This window comes from Echiichthys vipera (genome assembly GCF_963691815.1).
Source record: "Echiichthys vipera genome assembly, chromosome: 14".
NCBI lineage: Eukaryota > Metazoa > Chordata > Actinopteri > Perciformes > Trachinidae > Echiichthys > Echiichthys vipera.
The window spans coordinates 4807824-4832672 of NC_139839.1; the positions used below are offsets into that span (position 1 = coordinate 4807824).

At 47.1% G+C, this 24849-nt stretch overlaps 1 protein-coding gene across 1 annotated transcript in view; it reads right to left on the reverse strand.

The window, feature by feature from the left end:
* LOC310956609 (glutamate receptor 1-like) overlaps positions 1-20837 on the reverse strand; it is a gene marked incomplete at both ends in the record, with an annotated part of 53023 nt that extends 32186 nt beyond the window's left edge. The window contains 9 exons of the mRNA XM_083926903.1: positions 76-186; positions 1285-1389; positions 3217-3384; positions 4636-4794; positions 4899-4952; positions 6493-6677; positions 10924-11163; positions 16503-16637; positions 20723-20837. Of these exons, the coding sequence (XP_083783029.1) occupies positions 76-186; positions 1285-1389; positions 3217-3384; positions 4636-4794; positions 4899-4952; positions 6493-6677; positions 10924-11163; positions 16503-16637; positions 20723-20837 (1272 nt within the window). The remainder of the gene's footprint in view (positions 1-75; positions 187-1284; positions 1390-3216; positions 3385-4635; positions 4795-4898; positions 4953-6492; positions 6678-10923; positions 11164-16502; positions 16638-20722) is intronic.
* Positions 20838-24849: the final 4012 nt, after the last annotated feature.

Sequence of the window (24849 nt, forward strand, 5' to 3'; positions counted from 1 at the left end):
GACGGCGTTACCGACACACTGCGTCAGTCTGGAAAACACAACGGCGGCGCGGCGGCGGTGGCGTCCGAGTCTCACCAGGATGGTGGTGATGACGTAGGTCCTGTTCAGCAGGTCGTGGAGCTCCTCCATCACCGGCTTGTAGACGGCCGTGCTCACGAAGCCTCTCCTCTCGTTCCAGAAGCCGATCTGAACACAAAGACACGTTTTCACCGCCGCCGCCGGGATCGGACCACCGTCCTCAGACCTCCTGTCAGAGCTCCCGCCCTCCTCGCTTTGTTTTCACTTTTTCAAAACGCTAAACACAGAGCGTCTTTAAAGATTTCTTTTTACTCTAAATATTACGACTTCTTTATCACAATCTTACGACTTATTTTTCTCTTATTAGTCCGACTTTTTTCTCTCTAAATATTCAGACTTTTTGTCACAATCTTACGACGTTTTTGTCACAATCTTACGACTTTCTTTCCCCTTAATATTCCGACTTTTTGTCACAATATTTTCCGACTTTTTTCCTCTAAATATTCCGACGTTTTTGTCACGATCTTACGACTTTTTTGTCATAATCTTCCGATTTTTTAGTCACAATCTTACGACTTTTTTGTCACAATCTTACGACTTTTTTTCCCCTTAATATTCCGACTTTTTGTCACAATCTTACAACGTTTTTGTCACAATATTCCGACTTTTTTCCTCTAAATATTCCGACGTTTTTGTCACGATCTTACGACTTTTTTGTCACAATCTTACGATTTTTTTAGTCACAATCTTACGACGTTTTTGCGTTAGCGTAGTGTAAACCAACCGGCCGCTTCACTTTCTCAGCGCACGCGTCGGGGGAAGAGGGCGGGACTTTGGAGGGCGGCGGATGTTCGTGTTCAGATTTTTACTAAAACAAACTTTACTACAGCGAAAAAAATCAAAATGCATCGTCATGTTCCTGCAGCAATGACAATAATCTAATATAAAATATATAATAATGTCACAGCAGCACCTTTACTTTAGCTTGAAAGAGTTAACGATGTTAAACGGCGTTTCAGTCGAACTGCGTTCACAGAATGAGTGATCTGATCTTTCATCTGATGAAAAACACGAATGATGACACGGCTGATTTAATTCACACGCGTGCGCCGGTTCAGCTCACGACGGCTTTCCACAGAAGCCGAGAGTCTGCAGGTTCTGAAACGCTGCAGCAGCTGATTCACTGACGATCGCACCTTTAACCAGAGAACAGGAGCTAATTATGGAAACGAGCTGACGCGGGGAAACCAAAGCAAAGTGCAGCACCTTCCTGGGCCCCGCGTGGCTCAGCTCCATCACACTCAGGGTGTAGTTGGTCCGGTGTCCGCGCTCGTCGAACTGAACACGACCCGTCAGGCCGTCCAGACGCACCTGCACAGACACACACACACACACACACACACACACACACACACACACACACACACACACACACACACACACACACACACACTTAAAGCTGCAGTCTTCAACATTAGTTTGATCATTTTCGCTCCGATAGAACGACAGAAATCATCCATTTAAAAAAAAAAAAAACGCGCCTCTACGTTCACCTAGATCAGGGGTCTGCAACCCGCGGCTCCTGGGCCGCGTGCAGCTTTGGGCCGCGTGCAGCTTTGGGCGCCCTTTCAGTTGCTCCCTGTAGCTTTGGCAAAAAATAATATAAACAACGTGTAAATAACGTCTTTTCTGGACGGTGGACGAGGGAAAAGATTTGATCTTGGAGCTGAAAAAATATTACGTGAAACTAAAAGATGCGTCACATCCTCGGCCTACGGCCCGGCGCCTCTCCCTGCAGGTGCTAATCTGGAGTTGGTGACCCGCACGGATGCTCGATAAACCCCCCCGTCCTTCCTCTCCTTTCGGTTAGCCCTGGACCACATCTTGGGCAGGTCTCCCCACCCGAGGCCAGCACGCCCCGTCTGGACTCTGCCCACCACCTCTTGGTGCTGCAGCCTGCCCACTGCGTTCTGCACCTCCTCTTCAGCCTTCCATGTCCCTCACCGTCTCATCTGCAGAGTCCCTCAGCTCCATCAGCAGCCTCGCCTTCTCCCTCCCGCATCCTACGGCGATCGATTTCAGGGGGAGCTGGAGTGTGTTGTTCCCGTACAGGCTGGCCGATGAGTGGCACCTCGGGAGCCCTAGCCCCTTGCGGACGAATGAGCCGGCTCTTGCTTCCATCTTGCTTCCAGCTGACGAGGTAACGTCACACAGCTTCAGAGGCCACGTTAACACCAGACCTTGTACTTTCCAGGCAACTGGCTTGAATTGATTCCAGCCAGGCCTGTGGAGAGCTGCTGCAGTACGGTCTTTGTGAGAGGCTGGATGTGAATTGCCTCCCCAGACTCCGGACAGGCTGATCCGCGATGAGGGGAACGTCTTCCCCGCCAACGGTAAATGTGACCCTGTCATTACGCTTCTTTATGCGTGTACAACATTATTATTGAAAACAGACGGGGGAAGTTTGTTTGTGTAAACGTGTCCTCGGGTATTCAGTGGAATGAGGGCGCAATCATGCTGTCCATCTGTACCGCGCCAAAACAGGTTTTTCAGCTAAAGCCTAGTACGTTTAAGCAGTGTGAGTTCAACCGCTCCGCGCATAACTGCGGACAGCGGGCCGTCCACGTGGGCTTTAGTAAAGCACGTTTGCACGTGTACGAGCACGAGCGTGCGAACGTGTACGAGCACGAGGCCTACTGCGGTTCTGAGGTCATTTCCTGTGCGCCTGTTGGGACGTAGAAAAAAGAAGGAGGGACCATGCGCGGACATTTCAAACAATGGCGGTGAAAGTTTCACGTTGGTGTGATGCGGAGGTGGAGTGTTTACTGCAGATTTGGTCGATGAAAAGATTCAACAACAGTCGACAAGACGCTCAAAAACTCCGAGGTCTACGGAAAGATCTGGAAACAAAGCCACGCATCGCCATGACGTCATCAATGCGTGTGACGTGTTACGGCGTGATGACGTATAGGCAGCAAGAAGCATTCACCGAGGCCCAGGTAGTGTGAGTACAAACGGGCCTGGAGGGGGGGACAAGGACCCTAAAGCACGGGGCGCGGGACGGAGGCACAGTGGGAGGGCGCCCTAACTGACATAAACAAACCTGTAAACTCCACATGTGACTTAAATGTGCTCTTGAATCATTATTCCATTTCCTGTGTTTTTATCGTGTCGTGTAAAGAGGAAACACCAGTGCACCTGCTGCAGCGCCCTCTGGATGTCGATGCCTTGGCCCCAGGGGGCGGGAGGGTTCGCCAGACACTCGCCTGCGTTGCCGCGGCGAGAGATGTCGATGCGCTGCCGCCTCAGGTTCTGGAAAGCCGTCGCCATGACGCTGACACCGTCGTAGGTCAGAGCTCCGGTGTACTGAGGAAGACGGGGGAAATCAAAACGTTAAGACTTTTGTGAAATGATGATATTAATAAAGATCAATGAGAACTCCGTGCTGTGTTATTCTGACTCCACACACTCAGGGGGCGCCATCGGGACGACGAGCTACAGAAAACATCTTTTCTGTTCGATCGAGATCAAAAAGGTGACGTTCAGGTTCAGTTAGACGGAACAATCTTACGACTTTTATGTCACAATCTTACGACTTTTTTTTGTCTAAATATTACGATTTGTTTTCTCTAAATATTACGACTTTTTTGTCACAATCTTACGACTTTTTGTCACAATCTTACGACTTTTTTCCCCTAAATATTACGACTTTTTTCTCTAAATATTACGACTTTTTTTCTCTAAATATTACGATTTTTTTGTCACAATCTTCCGACTTTTTTCTCTCAATCTTACGACTTTTATGTCACAATCTTACGACTTTTTTTCTCTAAATATTACGATTTTTTTTCTCTAAATATTACGATTATTTTGTCACAATCTTAAGATTTTTTTTGTCACAATTTTTCCGACTTTTTTCTCTAAATATTACGACTTTTTTTATCACAATCTTACGACTTTTTTCCCCTAAATATTACGACTTTTTTCTCTAAATATTACGACTTTTTTTCTCTAAATATTACGATTTTTTTGTCACAATCTTCCGACTTTTTTCTCTCAATCTTCCGACTTTTTTGTCACAATCTTACGACTTTTTTCCCCTAAATATTGCAATGTTTCTGTGAACTGAAGGAGCTGAAAAATTACAGTATTTTCAACCAGAGCACGAGGTCGTGTTTTTAAAAGCAGAATTATCGGCTGTTTACGACATCTGTGCGGCTCTTAGAGACGCAGGAGCACCGGGTTTTAAAAAAGCGTCTCTAACGATCGGAACACAAACGCGTAAAGTCCAGTTCAGACCAAAGAATCCAGACTTTTAAAGCGTTTCAGTTTAAAACGACAGAAACAGAAAAACGAATTCCCATGGATACTTTCTGCATCCGCCCGAACGTTACGAGCTAGCTGACGTAGCAACATCCTGTCTTGGGTGGATGACGTCAGCGGATTCATCCTCGCTGGCTCGCCGTTTTCAAACGACATCATCAGCTGACGTTACGAAGCGACAGACGCCAGATCCATGCAGCGTAGCTAAGTCACACCTAGGTGGCTAACGCTAGCTTGTTGGTAATGACAGGTATACGTGTGTGTGTGTGTGTGTGTCCGTGTGTGTGTGTGTACCCGGAGGCTCCTGCGGGGCAGCTTCAGGTCTTTGCTGTCAAACTCCAGCCAGTCCTGGTCCATCTTCTCCACGGCCGGGTCGGACCGGTTCACCAGCTGCAGGCCCGTCACATTGGGACCCAACTTCTGAAACTCTGTCATGTTCAGGTCCATGAAGCCCTGACACACACACACACACACAGATATGAACGTGGACAGTTCCTCTTCCTGCACACACACACACACACACACACACACACACACACACACACACACACACTCACCAGATTGGCCAGGATGTAATGGTAGTTCTTCAAGTTCCTCCTCTGAGCGGCAATCTGAGGAAGAAAGAGTGAAGCTGATTAAATTCTCTGATGTTTCTAATGACGATCATCCATCACTGCCATCTGTGTGTGTGTGTGTGTGTGTGTGTGTGTGTGTGTGTGTGTGTGTGTGTGTGTGTGTGTGTGTGTGAGCGCTAACTGGAAGACTTTTCTCGTCTTTGAGGAATTAATTGCCCGTTTTCAGCATCAGAAAGAGAAATAGAGAGAATCTCGTCAGAGCGATGAAAGGAGGAGGAAGGAAGAAGAGGTGAAGAGAGAAACGTGTGGAGAGGAAGAGGAGGAGGAGGAGGAGGAGGAGGAAGCTGCTGATGATGAACGCTCACAGCTGGTCTGCAGGGAGGAGAAAGACCCCTCCATCTTCTTCACCTCCTCCTGCTCCTCTTCCTCCTACTGAAACATTTGAAATCAAACTGTTTTCCTCAGGAGCATCGAAACATTTTCCCCCAAACTGATTTCATAATAAATTCAACTGAATTCAGTTTGTACCGTTGTAATAATTATGTTTGTGTGTCACGTTTTCATGTATTCATCTTTTTTAAATCACCAATATTTGATCGTGTTGTTCTGTGACTTAAACCGTCACCCTCAGTACTTCCTGTCGAGTCCCTCGCCTCTTCAGCTCTACTGCTAACAGTGATGCTAACAGTGATGCTAACAGTGATGCTACCTTGATGTCAACCTTGATGCTAACGGTGATGCTAACGGTGATGTCAACATTGATGTCAACAGTGATGCCAACAGTGATGCCAACAGTGATGCTAACAGAGATGTCAACAGTGATGCCAACAGTGATGCTAACAGTGATGCTAACAGTGATGTCAACAGTGATGCCAACAGTGATGCCAACAGTGATGCTAACAGTGATGTCAACAGTGATGCCAACAGTGATGCTAACAGTGATGTCAACAGTGATGCCAACAGTGATGCCAACAGTGATGCCAACAGTGATGCCAACAGTGATGCCAACAGTGATGTCAACAGTGATGCTAACAGTGGTGCCAACAGTGATGTCAACAGTGATGCCAACAGTGATGCCAACAGTGATGTCAACAGTGATGCCAACAGTGATGTCAACAGTGATGTCAACAGTGATGCCAACAGTGATGTCAACAGTGATGCCAACAGTGATGTCAACAGTGATGCCAACAGTGATGCCAACAGTGATGTCAACAGTGATGCTAACAGTGATGCTAACAGTGATGCCAACAGTGATGCCAACAGTGATGCTAACAGTGATGTCAACAGTGATGCCAACAGTGATGCCAACAGTGATGCTAACAGTGATGCTAACAGTGATGCCAACAGTGATGCTAACAGTGATGCCAACAGTGATGTCAACAGTGATGCTAACAGTGGTGCCAACAGTGTTGTTAACAGTGATGCTAACAGAGATGCTAACAGAGATGCTAACACAGAGACATGTAAACACACACACACACACACACACACACACACACGTGTAAACACACACACATGTAAACACACACACACACACACACACACACACGGGTCGGTACAGAGGTGCGCGTGTTACCAGGTTGAGGATGGAGTTGAGTCGCTCCAGCTCGCAGTCGACCACGATCTGAAAGTCCTTCTTGAAGTCGAGGTCGACGAGCAGCTTGATGAAGCCGACCTCCGTCAGAGCGTCCAAGTTCACCGAGGTGACCTGCCACGCTCGCTCTGCCGCCGTGTCCAGGATCCTCTGCAGCACCGACAGCCCTGCCACACAGAGACACGGGGATCAAACCTGCGACCACGCGGCGAGATCTCCGTCTTTAGATGGATTAACGCTGACGCTTCTCTTTCCACTTCATAACCTGTGGGCCCCTGACCCTGTGGGCCCTTGACCCTCTGGGCCCTTGACCCTCTGGTCCCCTGACCACTCTCTGGGCCCCTGACCACCCTCTGGACCCCTGACCACCCTCTGGACCCCTGACCCCCTTGGCTCCTAACCCTGTGGGCCCCTGTCCCTTTGGTTCTCTGACCCTGTGGGCCCCTGGTTACGCTCGTGTTGGTTCTGTTGTTTTCGCCACTGCAGCGGCGTCGGGGGCGGCGGTTAGAACCTACTGAGCATGTGCAGGCGCGTGACCCCGTCTGACCGCGGTTAACGTGTTCACACGCACCGATACTCCGCAGTTCTCTGGGTCTGTTCACCGCGCTCAGCTGTTTATTATAGTGTTAACTGTAAACACTCCGACACACACACACACACACACACACACACACACACACACACACGCACACGCACACGCACACGCACACGCACACACGCACACACACACGAACACACACAATGTTCGAAAGACAAGTCAGCAAAATTCAGATCGACTTCAAAGAGAAATGAATTCAGAGAAACAGGAACTTCAAAGATACTCACACACACACACACACACACACTTCCTCCCTCAGCATGTGTGTGTGTGTGAGTGTGTGAGTGTGTGTCTGCAACTGTCCTTTGAGTAACGCCCTGACACAGAAACACACTGAGTCCACGTTAAATAATAAATAATCTGTGCGTATGGAAACTTCCTGGTTGGTGGAAAACGTTGACATTTAAAGGTTGAACGAGCAGAACGGCTCCATCTAGTGTCTAAGATCGACGTCGCAACAACAAAATAGAATTCCAGCAGTCAGGTTGCCAGGTTGGTTGTCAAAAATGTGTGTTAAAGTGTCCTCTAGGAGCCAAAGCGCGTGTTAAAGTTTCCTCTAGGAGCATAAACGTGTACTAAAGTGTCCTCTAGGAGCATAAACGTGTGTTAAAGTGTCCTCTAGGAGCATAAACGTGTGCTAAAGTGCCCTCTAGGAGCATAAACATGTGTTAAAGTGTCCTCTAGGATCATAAACGTGTGTTAAAGTGTCCTCTAGGAGCATAAACCTGTGTTAAAGTGTCCTAGGAGCATAAATGTGTGTTAAAGTGTCCTCTAGGAGCCAAAATGTGTGTTAAAGTTTCCTCTAGGAGCATAAACATGTGTTAAAGTGTCCTCTAGGAGCATAAATGTGTACTAAAGTGTCCTCTAGGAGCATAAACATGTGCTAAAGTGTCCTCTAGGAGCATAAACATGTGCTAAAGTGTCCTCTAGGAGCATAAACGTGTGCTAAAGTGTCCTCTAGGAGCATAAACGTGTGCTAAAGTGTCCTCTAGGAGCATAAACATGTGCTAAAGTGTCCTCTAGGAGCAAAAATGTGTGTTAAAGTAGGAGCCTAAACGTGTGTTAAAGTGTCCTCTAGGAGCATAAACGTGTGTTAAAGTGTCCTCTAGGAGCATAAACGTGTGTTAAAGTGTCCTCTAGGAGCATAAACGTGTGCTAAAGTGTCCTCTAGGAGCATAAACGTGTGCTAAAGTGTGTCAGTGATGAATCAAACAGGAGAACGACTAATTTAACTGATCTTTTCATTTAAAAACAGTTTTTAACGTTACCATGGAAACAGAACGGGAAGTCAAGACTAAAATATATTTTTACATGTAAAAACTTTCATTCTGCTCTGTCTGCGACAACTGAGCTGCAGATAATTCATCTTTCACATGATCCACTGTGTGTGTGTGTGTGTGTGTGTGTGTGTGTGTGTGTGTGTGTGTGTGTGTGTGTGTGTGTGTGTGTGTGTGTGTGTGTGTGTGTGAGTGTGTGTGTGTGTGTGTGTGTCTGTGTGTGTGTGTGTGTGTGTGTGTGTGTAGTGATGCGGCAGTTATGTCAAACACACACATGAAATCAGTTTCATGTTCAATTACACATCGTCTCTGTTCATGCGAACCGAAGCTTCCACCGTTTAATTTCTTACAGCTGCCATCTGTGTGTGTGTGTGTGTGTGTGTGTGTGTCTGTCTGGATATTTATCAAGCACCGCCCACAGCTTCCTTCCTGGTTGATCCAATCAGGAAGCTCCGTCAGCGTCAGTTCTCTGAGTGTCCACTAGGGGCAGGTTTCATAACAGAGCAGTTTCTCATTGAGCCCCATGTTAAACAGGCCGTTTACACAGCATCATTAAACCTGTTTAAGGACAAAAGAACATTAAAGTTAGTGTCCTCTAGGAGCTAAAACGTGTGCTAAAGTGTCCTCTAGGAGCTAAAACGTGTGTTAAAGTGTCCTCTAGGAGCCAAAACGTGTGTTAAAATGTCCTCTAGGAGCATAAACCTGTGCTAAAGTGTCCTCTAGGAGCATAAACGTGTGTTAAAGTATCCTCTAGGAGCGTAAACGTGTGCTAAAGTGTCCTCTAGGAGCATAAACGTGTGCTAAAGTGTCCTCTAGGTGTGCTAAAGTGTCCTCTAGGAGCCAAATTGTGTGCTAAAGTGCCCTCTAGGAACCAAAACGTGTGCTAAAGTGTCCTCTAGGTGTGCTAAAGTGTCCTCTAGGAGCCTAAACATGTGCTAAAGTGTCCTTTAGGTGTGCTCAAGTGTCCTCTAGGAGTCAAAACGTGTGCTAAAGTGTCCTCTAGGAGCCAAAACGTGATAAAGTGTCCTCTAGGTGTGTTTAAGTGTTCTCTAGGAGTCAAAACATGTGCTAAAGTGTCCTCTAGGAGCCAAAACATGTGTTAAAGTTTCCTCTAGGTGTGCTAAAGTGTCCTCTAGGAGTCAAAACATGTGCTAAAGTGTCCTCTACGAGTGTTAAAGTGTCCTCTAGGAGCATATATGTGTGTTAAAGTGTCCTCTAGGAGCATAAACGTGTGCTAAAGTGTCCTTTAGGAGCTAAAACGTGTGCTAAAGTGATAGCATGTTAGCATGTTAGCATAGCCCTGATCCATCTGTTCAGAAAACAAACATTTAAAAGGTAGTTTTATTTTTGTTGAGCAGACAAACCGACATCGTCCTCATGATGGAGTTATTCAGCGTTTCTTCACGAGCTGCTGATGAGAGAGTCTGAGCCACGCTAGCAGTTTTTGTTTTTGGTTATCTGGACATCACACGTTCATTATCTCATTACCTCGACAAACAAAAGGCAGCTTTGAGCGGACAGCAGGCAGATAAAGGCTGCTGTTGTCCCCAGAAAGCAGCTCTGATATCTGCAGACAGCACCATCACAAACACGCAAGCTCAGCACTTCTGACAAAACAAATACGTACTCAGCGTCTCATTATTTTCCTCATTAAAGCGACGGATTTTTCTCCTTATTAAAACTTTTCCCGTCAAATCAGCAGATCGTTAATCTTTATGACGATCTACTAAATGAATGTTGTTGAAATGTTGAAAAACTTGTGTTAAAGTGTCCTCTAGGAGCCTAAACGTGTGTTAAAGTGTCCTCTAGGAGCATAAACGTGTGTTAAAGTGTCCTCTAGGAGCATAAACGTGTGCTAAAGTGTCCTCTAGGAGCCTAAACGTGTGTTAAAGTGTCCTAGGAGCATAAACGTGTGCTAAAGTTTCCTCTAGGAGCAAAAACGTGTGTTAAAGTGTCCTCTAGGAGCCTAAACGTGTGTTAAAGTGTCCTCTAGGAGCCTAAACGTGTGTTAAAGTGTCCTCTAGGAGCATAAACGTGTATTAAAGTGTCCTCTAGGGGCATAAACGTGTATTAAAGTGTCCTCTAGGAGCATAAACGTGTGTTAAAGTGTCCTCTAGGAGCATAAACGTGTGCTTAAGTTTCCTCTAGGGGCATAAACGTGTGTTAAAGTGTCCTCTAGGAGCCTAAACGTGTGCTAAAGTTGCCTCTAGGAGCATAAACGTGTGCTAAAGTTTCCTCTAGGAGCAAAAACGTGTGTTAAAGTGTCCTCTAGGAGCATAAACGTGTGCTAAAGTGTCCTCTAGGAGCATAAACGTGTGTTAAAGTGTCCTCTAGGAGCATAAACGTGTGTTAAAGTGTCCTCTAGGAACCTAAACGTGTGTTAAAGTGTCCTCTAGGAGCATAAACGTGTGCTAAAGTGTCCTCTAGGAACCTAAACGTGTGCTAAAGTGTCTTTTTCCCCCTTTTTCTCGCCATTGAAAGCTTGCGTTGGAACATATGTCAGTGGCGTGCGGCGCCCGGTGCTCGTGGCGTCCTCACCTGAGTCGGAGCTGTACATGTAGACGAACCTGGTCCAGTCGAAGTGCTCCAGCAGGGCCATGAGGGGCTCCTGCAGCTGGGGCCGCAGCTGCAGGACGAACTGGTTGTTGGTGTGAACGGGGAAGGACGGCGTGACGAAGCACACGTGCAGAGAGCCGCAGAAGGACATCAGCATGTTGACCGTCCGCCGGTCGTACAGACCCATGATGGCGTACACGCCCTTCGAGAACTGGGAGCAGACTGCGAGGAAGAGGAAGAGGAAGAAGAGGAGGAAGAGGAAGAGGAGGATGGTTAGAACAAAGAGCATGGTTTCATCACATGACATCACAAACCTGACGTTTATCCGGTCCAAGCTAACATGCTAACACGCCAACAGGCTAACTTAGAGCTACTGTAGCTAACGTTATCCACGGGCACAAACGCGGCCTTGGATCGACCCAAAAGAGTGAGCAATACACCAGACCGCCATCAAACCAACGCCATCAAACCACCGCCATCAAACCACGACCATCAAACCACCGCCATCAAACCACCGCCATCAAACCAACGCCATCAAACCACCGCCATCAAACCACGACCATCAAACCACCGCCATCAAACCACCGCCATCAAACCAACGCCATCAAACCACGACCATCAAACCACCGCCATCAAACCAACGCCATCAAACCAACGCCATCCAAGTAGTTGTTTTGTGTCTCTTTGTGGTTGTTTTGTGTCTCTTTGTAGTTGTTTTGTGTCTCTTTGTGGTTGTTTTGTGTCTCTTTGTAGTTGTTTTGTGTCTTTGTAGTTGTTTTGTGTCTCTTTGTGGTTGTTTTGTGTCTCTTTGTAGTTGTTTTGTGTCTCTTTGTAGTTGTTTTGTGTCTTTGTAGTTGTTTTGTGTCTCTTTGTAGTTGTTTTGTGTCTCTTTGTGGTTGTTTTGTGTTTCTTTGTAGTTGTTTTGTGTCTCTTTGTAGTTGTTTTGTGTCTCTTTGTGGTTGTTTTGTGTCTTTTTGTAGTTGTTTTGTGTCTTTGTAGTTGTTTTGTGTCTTTGTAGTTGTTTTGTGTCTCTTTGTGGTTGTTTTGTGTCTCTTTGTGGTTGTTTTGTGTCTCTTTGTAGTTGTTTTGTGTCTCTTCGTAGTTGTTTTGTGTCTCTTTGTAGTTGTTTGTGTCTCTTTGTAGTTGTTTTGTGTCTTTGTAGTTGTTTTGTGTCTCTTTGTGGTTGTTTTGTGTCTCTTTGACGTTGTTTTGTGTCTCTTTGTAGCTGTTTTGTCTCTTTGTAGTTGTTTTGTGTCTCTTTGTGGTTGTTTTGTGTCTCTTTGTAGTTGTTTTGTGTCTCTTTGTGGTTGTTTTGTGTCTCTTTGTGGTTGTTTTGTGTCTCTTTGTAGTTGTTTTGTGTCTCTTTGTAGTTGTCTTGTGTCTCTTTGTGGTCTGGTTGATAATTGCAAACATTTGTGATCATATTTGTCGTTGAATTTTCCAGAATGTGACGTTTCGCCTCTCTGTCCTTCACCGTGGTGGGAGCGCGGGCCGACCTCGCCTCGTCCGCTCTCAGGGTCCTGCAGCCTCGCTCCTCGCTACCTGAGGCGTCTCCACTGAGCTTTATTTAAACACGGCCCGGAGACGACGGCGAGCGCCACAGGCCCCACAGCTGGGCCCCCGCGTCCCCACGGAGCTGCTGCTCCACCCGTCTCCATCAGACGCTCAGCTGAAGGGTCATCGACGGGTTAACGCGTCTGTGACCCAGATCACCGTCCAAGTCCTCCGCGGAGCGACGGCCCAGAGACACCAGCCCATCAGACCACTAAAGGAGACGGTTAAGTTTAGACGACTATAGGATCTTGTTCACGAGTGAGGGGACGATGGAGCGTGAGTTCGGCCGGAGAATCGGAGCAGCGGGGGCGGTGCTGCAGTCGCTCTACCGCACCGTGTGATGAACAGAGAGCTGAGGAAGGCAAAGCTCTGGATCTACCCTCAGTCCTGGTTCCTACCCTCACCTGTGGTCCTGAAAGCTGGGTCAGGACCCAAAGAACCTGGTCCAGGTCCAAGCGTGTGAAATGTGTTTCCTCAGGAGGGGGTCTGGAGTCTCCCTTAGAGAGAGGGGGAGAAGTTCAGCATCCGTGAGGAACTCGGAGTAGAGCCGCTGCTCCTTTGTGTTGAAAGGAGCCAGTTGAGGTGGTTCAGGATCATCTGGTAAGGATGAACCCTGGGTGCCTCCCTAGGGAGGTGTTCCAGGCACGTCCAGCTGGGAGGAGGCCTCGGGGAAGACCCAGGACCAGGTGGAGAGATTAGATCTCCACACTGGCCTGGGAACGCCTCAGGATCCCCCAGTTAGAGCTGGTTAATGTGGCCCGGGAAAGGGAAGTTTGGGGTCCCCTGCTGGAGCTGCTGCCCCTGAGACCTGATCCAGGATCAGAGGCTGAAGATGAGATGATAGATGGGAACGCTGCGGGACGTCAGGTCACCACGCACCAAACCGTGACCTCAGACTTGAACATCAACACGCCGCTGCTAAAACCCAACGATTCAAATCTGTTTCCTGCCCCCGTTTGCTCCTCGGGTGTGTGTGTGTGTGTGGGGGGGGGGGGGGCACTTTGAGTTCCCCCTCCGACACACATCTACATTTTAAGAGAATGAATTAGAGAAAACCTTGTTCCCTCGCCCCGTCTGAACCTCCGCTCTTCCTCCTTCTCTGCATTTCCAAAGCGTGTTGTTGGAGCGAAACACGCAGCTGCACTTTATCCTCGTTTCCCTTTTTAAGGCGTTCAACTGAGCGTGAAACCACAGAAAGCGAGTCCTCAAGGGCGAAATGTCACCAGCGCGCTCTTCCCTCTGCACCGGGGGTCCTGTCCCAACGCTCCCAACACCACGCAGACTTTACTTTCAACGCCAATAAACAATAAATAAGAGAAACTCTGCGTCCGGATGAGGGACGTCCTGGCAGCCGAACACCAGAGAAACACCGCCTCATTTCCTCCGCCTCGCCTCCGTCGGCTCCTCTGGGAGGCCGGGAGTTCAGACGTTAACTGGCTCTGATGCAGCCGCTGCTCTGAGGACAGACTTTAGGTTTAAAGTGCAGACGGACGGAGTCGTAGACGCAGGATGGTTCTGTTTCTGTTTCTGTTTGAACAAAAGAAAAAGATGTAGTTTTCCTGAGCTCAGGACTTTCCCTGCGTCTGTGCTGACGGGGATTCTGCGTACGTGTTTACTGCACTGGACCTGCTCCTGAAACGGCTCCATCCTGGTTTTAATGTGCAGCTGGAGAGATGATGAAGCCATCAGCAGATCCTGAGTGTGTTAACACCAGGTCTCTCTCTCTCTCTCTCTCTCTCTCTCTTCACCGTGTCCTGTTGCCAAAAAGCCCGACTCCATTTGTGTTCCTTCGTGACAGGGTGTGTTTATTGTTGCAGCAAAACATTCAGACCCATCCAGAGTTTTCTCTGCCTCTCTAAACAGATGAAAAACACCACAGAAAGATACAAAACGACTAAAAACAGATGAAAACACCACAAAAACGTGACAAAACGACTAAAAAGAGACACAAAACACCATAGAAAGATGCAAAACCACTACAAAAAGATACAAAACCACCACAAAAAGATGCAAAACCACCACAAAAAGATACAAAACCACCTTAAAAAGATGCAAAGTCACCACAAAAAGATAAAAAACACCACAAAAAGATGCAAAACCACCACAAAAAGATACAAAACCACCACAAAAAGATGCAAAACCACCACAAAAAGATGCAAAACCACCACAAAAAGATGCAAAACCACCACAAAAAGATGCAAAACCACCACAGAAAGATGCAAAACCACAACAAAAAGATGCAAAACCACAACAAAAAGATACAAAACCACCACAAAAAGATGCAAAACCACCACAAAAAGATACAAAACTACCACAAAAAGATACAAAACCACCACAAAAAGATACAAAACCACCACAAAAAGATGCAAAACCACAACAAAAAGATACAAAACCACCACAAAAAGATACAAAACCACCACAAAAAGATGCAAAATCACCACAAAAAGATGCAAAACCACCACAAAAAGATACAAAACCACAACAAAAAGATGCAAAACCACCACAAAAAGATGCAAAACCACCACAAAAAGATGCAAAACCACAACAAAAAGATACAAAACCACCACAAAAAGATGCAAAACCACCACAAAAAGATGCAAAACCACCACAAAAAGATGCAAAACCACCACAAAAAGACTCAAACGGCTTCACTCTCTACGCTGATGATGCTTTGTTGTGTGTGTAGGGACTCTTCTCATGCTGCTGCAGAGGTTTGCTGTTATCTTCAGCAGTATGAGTGGTTAAAAAGGACCTTTGAATGCCTTCACCGTGCTTCCCCGAGCTAATCACTGTTAGCATCTCTCCTGGATTTCTACCTTAATAACTTAGATGAGTGTAAGAGCAGAAACAGACCCTGGGATGATTTTACGCTGGAGTTTCACTTTAAGGATAAAAGGACGAGTTGATGCGTGTGTGAGGAACTTTCCACGACCTCCTCTGGTGACCTCTTAAAGAGCGCACTAATTATTTCCTGTGACCACTGTCGGCGAAAGCAGCATGTGAAGCGTTAGTGCTGTTGTTTCTGTGCACAGGACGGACACACGGACGCACAGACACACGGACGCACGGACGCACGGACACACGGACACACGGACGTCTCCGTCCCAGAATATCTCCTGGGAAACAACAAAGTGAAGACGCTGGATGTGAGAGCACAGAGTCAACGCGGCGCCGCTGCTTAATGAGCAGAAATAGAACAAGAGCCCGTCTGCGAAACATCAGCAGGAGGAAATAAACACTGATGCAATTTATTAATATAATAAAAGCATGAAATATATGCAAATGAGGACGATGTGAACAAACGTGGAGACGGAGGCAAAGTGGAGCAGTTGGTAAATAAAGAGGAAAGAGTCCAGATCCACACACAGACGACCTCCCAGGGTTCAACACTGTCTGTGTGTCTGTCCCTGTGTGACTAAAATGACTAAAAACAGACACAAAACACCACAAAAACGTGACAAAATGACTAATAACAGACACAAAACACCACAAAAACATGACAAAACGACTAAAAACAGACACAAAACACCACAAAAACATGACAAAACGACTAAAAACAGATGAAAACACCACAAAAACGTGACAAAATGACTAAAAACAGACACAAAACACCACAAAAACATGACAAAACGACTAAAAACAGACACAAAACACCACAAAAACATGACAAAACGACTAAAAACAGATGAAAACACCACAAAAAACGTGACGACGGTTAAGTTTAGTCACTAAAGGAGACGGTTAAGTTTCTCAAAATGGCTGCCAGTGTCCTGACAGGTGTAACTCTGCCCTGTGTCACGCTGTAAAAGTTCCGTGTGGAAACAAAAGAGAGGTTCCGCCCGTGTCGGCGTGTTTTCTACGGGTCCGCTGGTGTCACCGCCGTGAACGTGCGTCCGTCCCTACGCGTCCGTCCTGGGGCAGTCTGGGACCAGCACCCAACATTCATGACACTTTCATGACAAAAAAAACAACAGGAGCGTGAGCCGGTGGTCGGTGCGTGGACTCACAGGCGTAGGTCATGGCGAAGCTGCTCCCCGTGTCCACCATGTCCACCTGCGGCACCAGCTTGGGGACGTCCTGGTGCCGCGCCAGGGCGAAGCGGAACACCTCGTACTCGTGGGAGCCGGTGGGGAAAAGACCTCCTGTTGGACAAAGACACGTTTACAGTGTTTAGTCATTTCACAGTGATCACATGACCATAAACATTTACCAGGAAACAGGAAAGAGAGTTTCTCTTCACTGTCGTAGTGAAAGTCCCGCAGAAGGAGGCGCTGCCCTTCCAGTAGCACTCCGGTTTTTAGCTCTCTTACATTATTTTGACCTAATCTCATCTTCAGCCTCTGATCTGGGGTCGGGTCTAAGGGGCAGCAGCTCCAGCAGGGACCCCAAACTTCCCTTTCCCGGGCCACATTAACCAGCTCTAACTGGGGGATCCTGAGGCGTTCCCAGGCCAGTGTGGAGATCTAATCTCTCCACCTGGTCCTGGGTCTTCCCCGAGGCCTCCTCCCAGCTGGACGTGCCTGGAACACCTCCCTAAGGAGGCGCCCAGGGTTCATCCTTACTAGATGATCCTGAACCACCTCAACTGGCTCCTTTCAACGCAAAGGAGCAGCGGCTCTACTCCGAGTTCCTCACGGATGCTGAACTTCTCCCCCTCTCTCTAAGGGAGACTCCAGACCCCCTCCTGAGGAAACCCACGGCCCAACACAGGAGAGCTCACTCCTCAGGCCTGGACTCTGCTGCCCACTCACACCTCAAGGAGAAAGCTCACTCCTCTGAGGACAACAGTGTCCACATCCTGGACAGAGAGGACAGATGGTTTGAAAGAGGAGGAAAAGTAGAGAAACCATGGCTAACCAGAGGAGGAGGTCTGAGACACCAGGACCAGGACCAGGACCAGGCTGGGACTAGACCATGGCTAACCAGAGGAGGAGGTCTGAGACTCCACTTCTCTCCAGTTTACAATGCTGCCCTTTCATCCCTTCATCCAACCTCAAAGAACAACTGTTCACAAAGTAATTTCAGTCCAAAGCAACTGGACTTGGTTCTTTGTCAGGAAGACGTTTCACCTCTCATCCAAGAGGCTTCATCAGTTCATGTACGCATCTGACCAGCACCAGGACCAGGACCAGGACCAGGCTGGAACTGGACCAGGACCAGGACCAGGACCAGGACCAGGCTGGAACCTCTCACAAGTCCAATGATGTCACTGGAACCCTGTGTGCTCCAAGTGCCAACGACCGTCGTTAGAGTGGCAGTGGTTGGAGTCACAGGAGGCCATATGTGAACAGTTGTTCTTTGAGGTTGGATTGTTGAATGAAGGGATGAAAGGGCAGCAATGTAAACTGGAGAGAAGTGGAGTCTCAGACCTCCTCCTCTGGTTAGACATGGTTTCTCTACTTTTACATACATGGCTGCTTTTACTCCTCGCTGATTTGCCCAATTGTCGAAAAAATGTGCTAAAGTGTCCTCTAGGAGCCTAAACGTGTGTTAGAGTGTCCTCTAGGAGCCACAACGTGTGCTATAGTGTCCTCTAGGAGCATAAACGTGTGTTAAAGTGTCCTCTAGGAGCATAAACGTGTGCTAAAGTGTCCTCTAGGAGCATAAACCTGTGTTAAAGTGTCCTCTAGGAGCATAAATGTGTGCTAAAGTGTCCTCTAGGAGCATAAACGTGTGTTAAAGTGTCCTCTAGGAGCCTAAACGTGTGCTAAAGTGTCCTCTAGGAGCATAAATGTGTGTTAAAGTGTCTTCTAGGAGCATAAACATGTGCTAAAGTGTCTTCTAGGAGCATAAACGTGTGCTAAAGTGTCCTCTAGGAGCATAAACATGTGTTAAAGTGTCCTCTAGGAGCATAAACGTGTGCTAAAGTGTCCTCTAGGAGCATAAACTTGTGCTAAAGTGTCCTCTAGGAGCCAAAGCACGTGTTAAAGTGTCCTCTAGGAGCATAAACATGTGCTAAAGTGTCTTCTAGGAGCATAAACATGTGCTAAAGTGTCCTCTAGGAGCATAAACGTGTGTTAAAGTTTCCTCTAGGAGCATAAACGTGTGTTAAAGTGTCCTCTAGGAGCATAAACGTGTGTTAAAGTGTCCTCTAGGAGCATAAACGTGTGTTAAAGTTTCCTCTAGGAGCATAAACGTGTGTTAAAGTGTCCTCTAGGAGCATAAACGTGTGTTAAAGTGTCCTCTAGGAGCATAAACGTGTGTTAAAGTGTCCTCTAGGAGCATAAACGTGTGTTAAAGTTTCCTCTTCAGTGGTGAGGACGCGCTGTTTGTGCCCTTTCTTCCTTTTCACCCTTTAAAAACTCTGTGCAGGTCCTTGGTTCTGACATCATCTTTGGTGCCGTTACAGATGTTCCGCTACATCAGGACGCCACATCAGGACGCCACATCAGGACGCCACATCAGGACGGTCTGGGCCACTGCGCCCATGAATCACATTAGAACTCCATTTTGGGAGCGTCACGCTCTGCAGCCCACAGCTGATCCACGCTGAGCGTGAGTGAACCGGCCGAGGGTCAAATGGGAGCAAAGAGCTGACGGAGGATTCATCCGGTGAACTGATGTCACAGTGAGGGAGACAGGGATGACAACCGTTCATCCCAGTTCCCTCACACTCGGCAGGTGCCCTCTAGGAGCCACAACATGTGCTAAAGTGTAGGAGCATAAACGTGTGCTAAAGTGTCCTCTAGGAGCCACAACATGTGCTAAAGTGTCCTCTAGGAGCCACAACATGTGCTAAAGTGTCCTCTAGGAGCATAAACGTGTGCTAAAGTGTCCTCTAGGAGCATAAACGTGTGCTTAAGTGTCCTCTAGGAGCCACAACTTGTGCTTAAGTATCCTCTAGGAGCCACAACGTGTGCTTAAGTATCCTCTAGGAGCATAAACGCGTGTTAAAGTGTCCTCTAGGAGCATAAACGTGTGTTAAAGTGTCCTCTAGGAGCCACAACGTGTGCTAAAGTGTCCTCTAGGAGCCACAACGTGTGCTAAAGTATCCTCTAGGAGCATAAACGTGTGCTAAAGTTTCCTCTAGGAGCATAAACGTGTGTTAAAGTGTCCTCTAGGAGCATAAACGTGTGTTAAAGTGTCCTCTAGGAGCATAAACATGTGTTAAAGTGTCCTCTAGGAGCATAAACGTGTGTTAAAGTGTCCTCTAGGAGCATAAACATGTGTTAAAGTGTCCTCTAGGAGCATAAACGTGTGTTAAAGTGTAGGAGCATAAACGTGTGTTAAAGTGTCCTCTAGGAGCATAAACGTGTGCTAAAGTGTCCTCTAGGAGCATAAACGTGTTCTAAAGTGTCCTCTAGGAGCATAAACGTGTGTTAAAGTGTCCTCTAGGAGCCTAAACATGTGTTAAAGTGTCCTCTAGGAACATAAACGTGTGTAAACGTGGCGGATTGAGTCCTTCCAGTCTCACCTCAAACATCGTAAAACACCGTCACCATGACAACAGATCAAAACACACTTTTCCACAGAAACGAATGTTTCATCGACCAAAAAATCCATAAATCAAGAAAATATTGGTCCATTTTTCCATAATGAGGTTCACAGATAATACGTCATATCTGACACAAACTATAAACAATAAATAATAAATATATTTATGTTTACTGTAAACACGTAAACACATGAGCTCTGAGTCAACACCGTAAACACTGTAATAGAGCATAAGGTCAACATGAGCAACACTGTTAATACTGTTTAAATGTTATATAATAAATATTAAATCAGAAATCTGTCCATGGCGATGATTTCTATAATAATAATAATAATTTAAATAATATTTTAATAAAAATCATTTTAATAATAATAATAATCACTATATAACTGTGTCCATGGTGCTCATTCCTATTATCATAATAATAATAATAATAATAATAATAATAATAATAATAATAATAATAATAATAATAATAACAATATTCCACCTTTTGTCTTTGTAATAACGCGACGCGTCTTTCTGCTGTTGCAGGAATATCAAAGTACAAGAGCCATGAATTACTGCATGAGTGAATTTATGAATATTAATAAAGGCTCCTGCTTCAGAGTCACAGAGGGAAGCCCAGCCACAGGCGCAATATTATAATAATCATCATAATCATCATAATAATGATCATAATCACAGGAGAGCGGAGCGGCCACAGCAGAATATTAAAGGAATAATCCGTGGAAACACAAATATAATAACCTTTATATGGGAATACAGGCAGAAAGTCTCGCGCACACTCACCTATGTTGATGTTACTTGGGAAACTTGTGCCGCTGCAGAGCCGGAGCAGCGGCAGCAGCAGCGGCGGCAGCAGCAGCAGCAGCAGCGGCGGCAGCGCGGAGCTCCGCGGCCGCATGGTTCCTCCAGCAACGACCGGCGTAATCCCATCCACTGAGGGGCCGCCACAGATGCACCGCAGCCCGGGCACACACTCCCACATCCAGCGGCGCTCCGGTCCGCTCTCCGTGGGCTCTGCGCGCCTCCTGCTCACCACACCTCCCTCTCTCTCTCTCTCTCTCTCCCTCTCTCTCCCTCTCTCCCTCCCTCTCTCTCTCTCTCTCCCCCCCCTCTCTCTCTCTCTCCCTCTCTCTCTCCCCCCCCTCTCTCTCTCTCCCCCCCCTCTCTCTCTCTCTGCCTCTCCCCCCCCTCTCTCTCTCTCTCTCTCTCTCTCTCTCCCCCCCCTCTCTCTCTCTCTCTCTCTCCCCCCCCCCTCTCTCTCTCTCTCTCTCTCTCTCTCTCTCTCTCTCTCTCTCTCTCTCTCTCTCCCCCCCCTCTCTCTCTCTCTCTGCTGACACAGCAGCAACTAAAATCCTCAATGGTTCAAAATGAGACCGAAGAAAGGTGACGGTTAAGTTAAGTTTCATCATCCAACCATCCAATCAACTACCCATCCATCATCTATCCATGCATCCATCCGTCACCCAACCATCATCTATCCAACCATCATCCATCCGTCACCCAACCATCATCCATCCAACCAACCATCATCCATCATCCATCCAATCATCCAACCAACCATCATCCATCATCCATACAATCATCCATCCAACCATTGTCCATCCAATCATCATCCATCCGTCATCCAACCATCATCCATCATCCATCCAATCATCCAACCAACCATCATCCATCATCCATCCAATCATCCATCCAACCATCGTCCATCCAATCATCATCCATCCGTCATCCAACCATCATCCATCCAACCATTATCCATCCATCATCCAACCAACCATCATCCATCCAATCATCCAACCAACCATCATCCATTCAATCATCCAACCAACCATCATCCATCCAACAATCCAACCAACCATCATCCATTCAATCATCCAACCAACCATCATCCATCCAACCATCCAACCATCATCAATCCATCCATCATCCAACCAACCATCATCCATCCAATCATCCAACCAACCATCATCCATTCAATCATCCAACCAACCATCATCCATCCAACCATCCAACCATCATCCATCCATCCATCATCCATCCAACCATCATCCATCCTTCATCCAACCATCATCCATCTGTCATCCATCCAACCATCCACCCATGATCCACCCATCCATCCATCCAATCATCCAACCAACCATCATCCATTCAATCATCCATCTAACCATCATCCATCCATCATCCAACCAACCATCATCCATCCAATCATCCAACCAACCATCATCCATTCAATCATCCAACCAACCATCATCCATCCAACCATCCAACCATCATCCATCCATCATCCATCCAACCATCATCCATCCTTCATCCAACCATCATCCATCTGTCATCCATCCAACCATCCACCCAACCATCCACCCATCATCCATCCATCCAACCATCATCCATCCGTCATCCAACCATCATCCATCCAATCATCATCCATCCAACCATCATCCATCCAATCATCATCCATCCAACCATCATCCATCCAATCATCCATCCACCCATCATCCATCCATCCAACCATCTTCATCCATCCATAAAGGCACTTGGGGAAAACTTCATCCAAGCCGCGCTAAGCTAACATTAGCCAGCTAGCTGTAACTTAGCTACGCTGCATGGCTCCGGTGTCAGAGTCCCGCTTCCTGTTCGCTGCCGTGACACAAACAAAGTGGAGTCAAATTATCTGGAAGAGAAAAAGAAGATCTTTAATTTGATAAGTGCATGAAAAATATATAATATATGAATATATGGCGTTTATAGTGGGTTAAATATGAATGTATGGATGATGCACCAGTACGTCCGTGCTCACTGTTCTGTTCTCCACAGTTTACTTGTCTGTAATCCCAAAATGGCCGCCCGCCCACACACTGTAGCCCACATGAGGCAATAATGGGGACGCTGCTAATCCCTCTTTTCTCTCCTCACGGAGCAAATTTAGTGAGACAAAACCCAGAAGAGGAGCAGCCTCGTTTATGTATCTGCACACACAACAAACAACAGCACGGCCTGAAAACAGCCGCGGAGGAGGGTCCGCCGGAGCAGGACTCCAGGGGACACGGGGTCCCCAACAAGCCCGTGCGTAAAGTTTTTTTGAATTGAATTGAATTGGTTCGATTTCTGAATAAAATAATAAAAATAATAATAATAAGTGTTATTAAATGATCTGTTTGAGCTCCACACACTAAATGATATGAGGTGTCTTTGAGTCCTGGATCAGGTCTGACTGGATCAGGTCTAACTGGACCAGATCTAACTGGACCAGGTCTAACTGGATCACCAAACTGGGTAAGGTCTAACTGGACCAGATCTAACTGGACCAGGTCTAACTGGATCACTAAACTGGACCAGGTCTAACTGGACCAGGTCTAACTGGATCAGGTCTGACTGGATCAGGTCTGACTGGATCAGGTCTGACTGGATCAGGTCTGACTGGACCAGGTCTAACTGGATCAGGTCTAACTGGATCAGGTCTGACTGGATCACTAAACTGGACCAGGTCTGACTGGATCAGGTCTGACTGGATCAGGTCTGACTGGATCAGGTCTAACTGGATCAGGTTTGACTGGACCAGGTCTAACTGGATCAGGTCTAACTGGATCAGGTCTGACTGGATCACTAAACTGGACCAGGTCTGACTGGATCAGGTCTGACTGGATCAGGTCTAACTGGACCAGGTCTGACTGGATCAGGTCTGACTGGACCAGGTCTGACTGGATCAGGTCTGACTGGACCAGATCTAACTGGATCAGGTCTGACTGGACCAGGTCTGACTGGACCAGGTCTGACTGGATCAGGTCTGACTGGACCAGATCTAACTGGATCAGATCTAACTGGACCAGATCTAACTGGACCAGGTCTAACTGGATCACTAAACTGGACCAGGTCTAACTGGATCAGGTCTGACTGGACCAGGTCTAACTGGACCAGATCTAACTGGACCAGGTCTAACTGGATCACTAAACTGGACCAGGTCTAACTGGATCAGGTCTGACTGGACCAGGTCTAACTGGACCAGATCTAACTGGACCAGGTCTAACTGGGTCACTAAACTGGACCAGGTCTAACTGGATCAGGTCTGACTGGATCAGGTCTGACTGGATCAGGTCTAACTGGACCAGATCTAACTGGACCAGGTCTAACTGGATCACTAAACTGGACCAGGTCTAACTGGATCAGGTCTGACTGGATCAGGTCTAACTGGATCAGGTCTGACTGGACCAGGTCTAACTGGACCAGGTCTAACTGGACCAGATCTAACTGGACCAGGTCTAACTGGATCAGGTCTGACTGGACCAGGTCTAACTGGACCAGATCTAACTGGACCAGGTCTAACTGGGTCACTAAACTGGACCAGGTCTAACTGGATCAGGTCTGACTGGATCAGGTCTGACTGGATCAGGTCTAACTGGACCAGGTCTAACTGGACCAGGTCTAACTGGATCAGATCTAACTGGACCAGATCTAACTGGACCAGGTCTAACTGGATCAGGTCTGACTGGATCAGGTCTGACTGGATCAGGTCTGACTGGATCAGGTCTAACTGGACCAGATCTAACTGGATCAGATCTAACTGGACCAGATCTAACTGGATCAGGTCTGACTGGATCAGGTCTAACTGGATCAGGTCTAACTGGATCAGGTCTAACTGGATCAGGTCTGACTGGATCAGGTCTAACTGGATCAGGTCTGACTGGATCAGGTCTAACTGGACCAGATCTAACTGGATCAGGTCTAACTGGATCAGGTCTGACTGGATCAGGTCTAACTGGATCAGGTCTAACTGGATCACCAAACTGGGTAAGGTCTAACTGGACCAGATCTAACTGGACCAGATCTAACTGGACCAGGTCTAACTGGATCACTAAACTGGATCAGGTCTGACTGGATCAGGTCTAACTGGATCAGGTCTAACTGGATCAGAT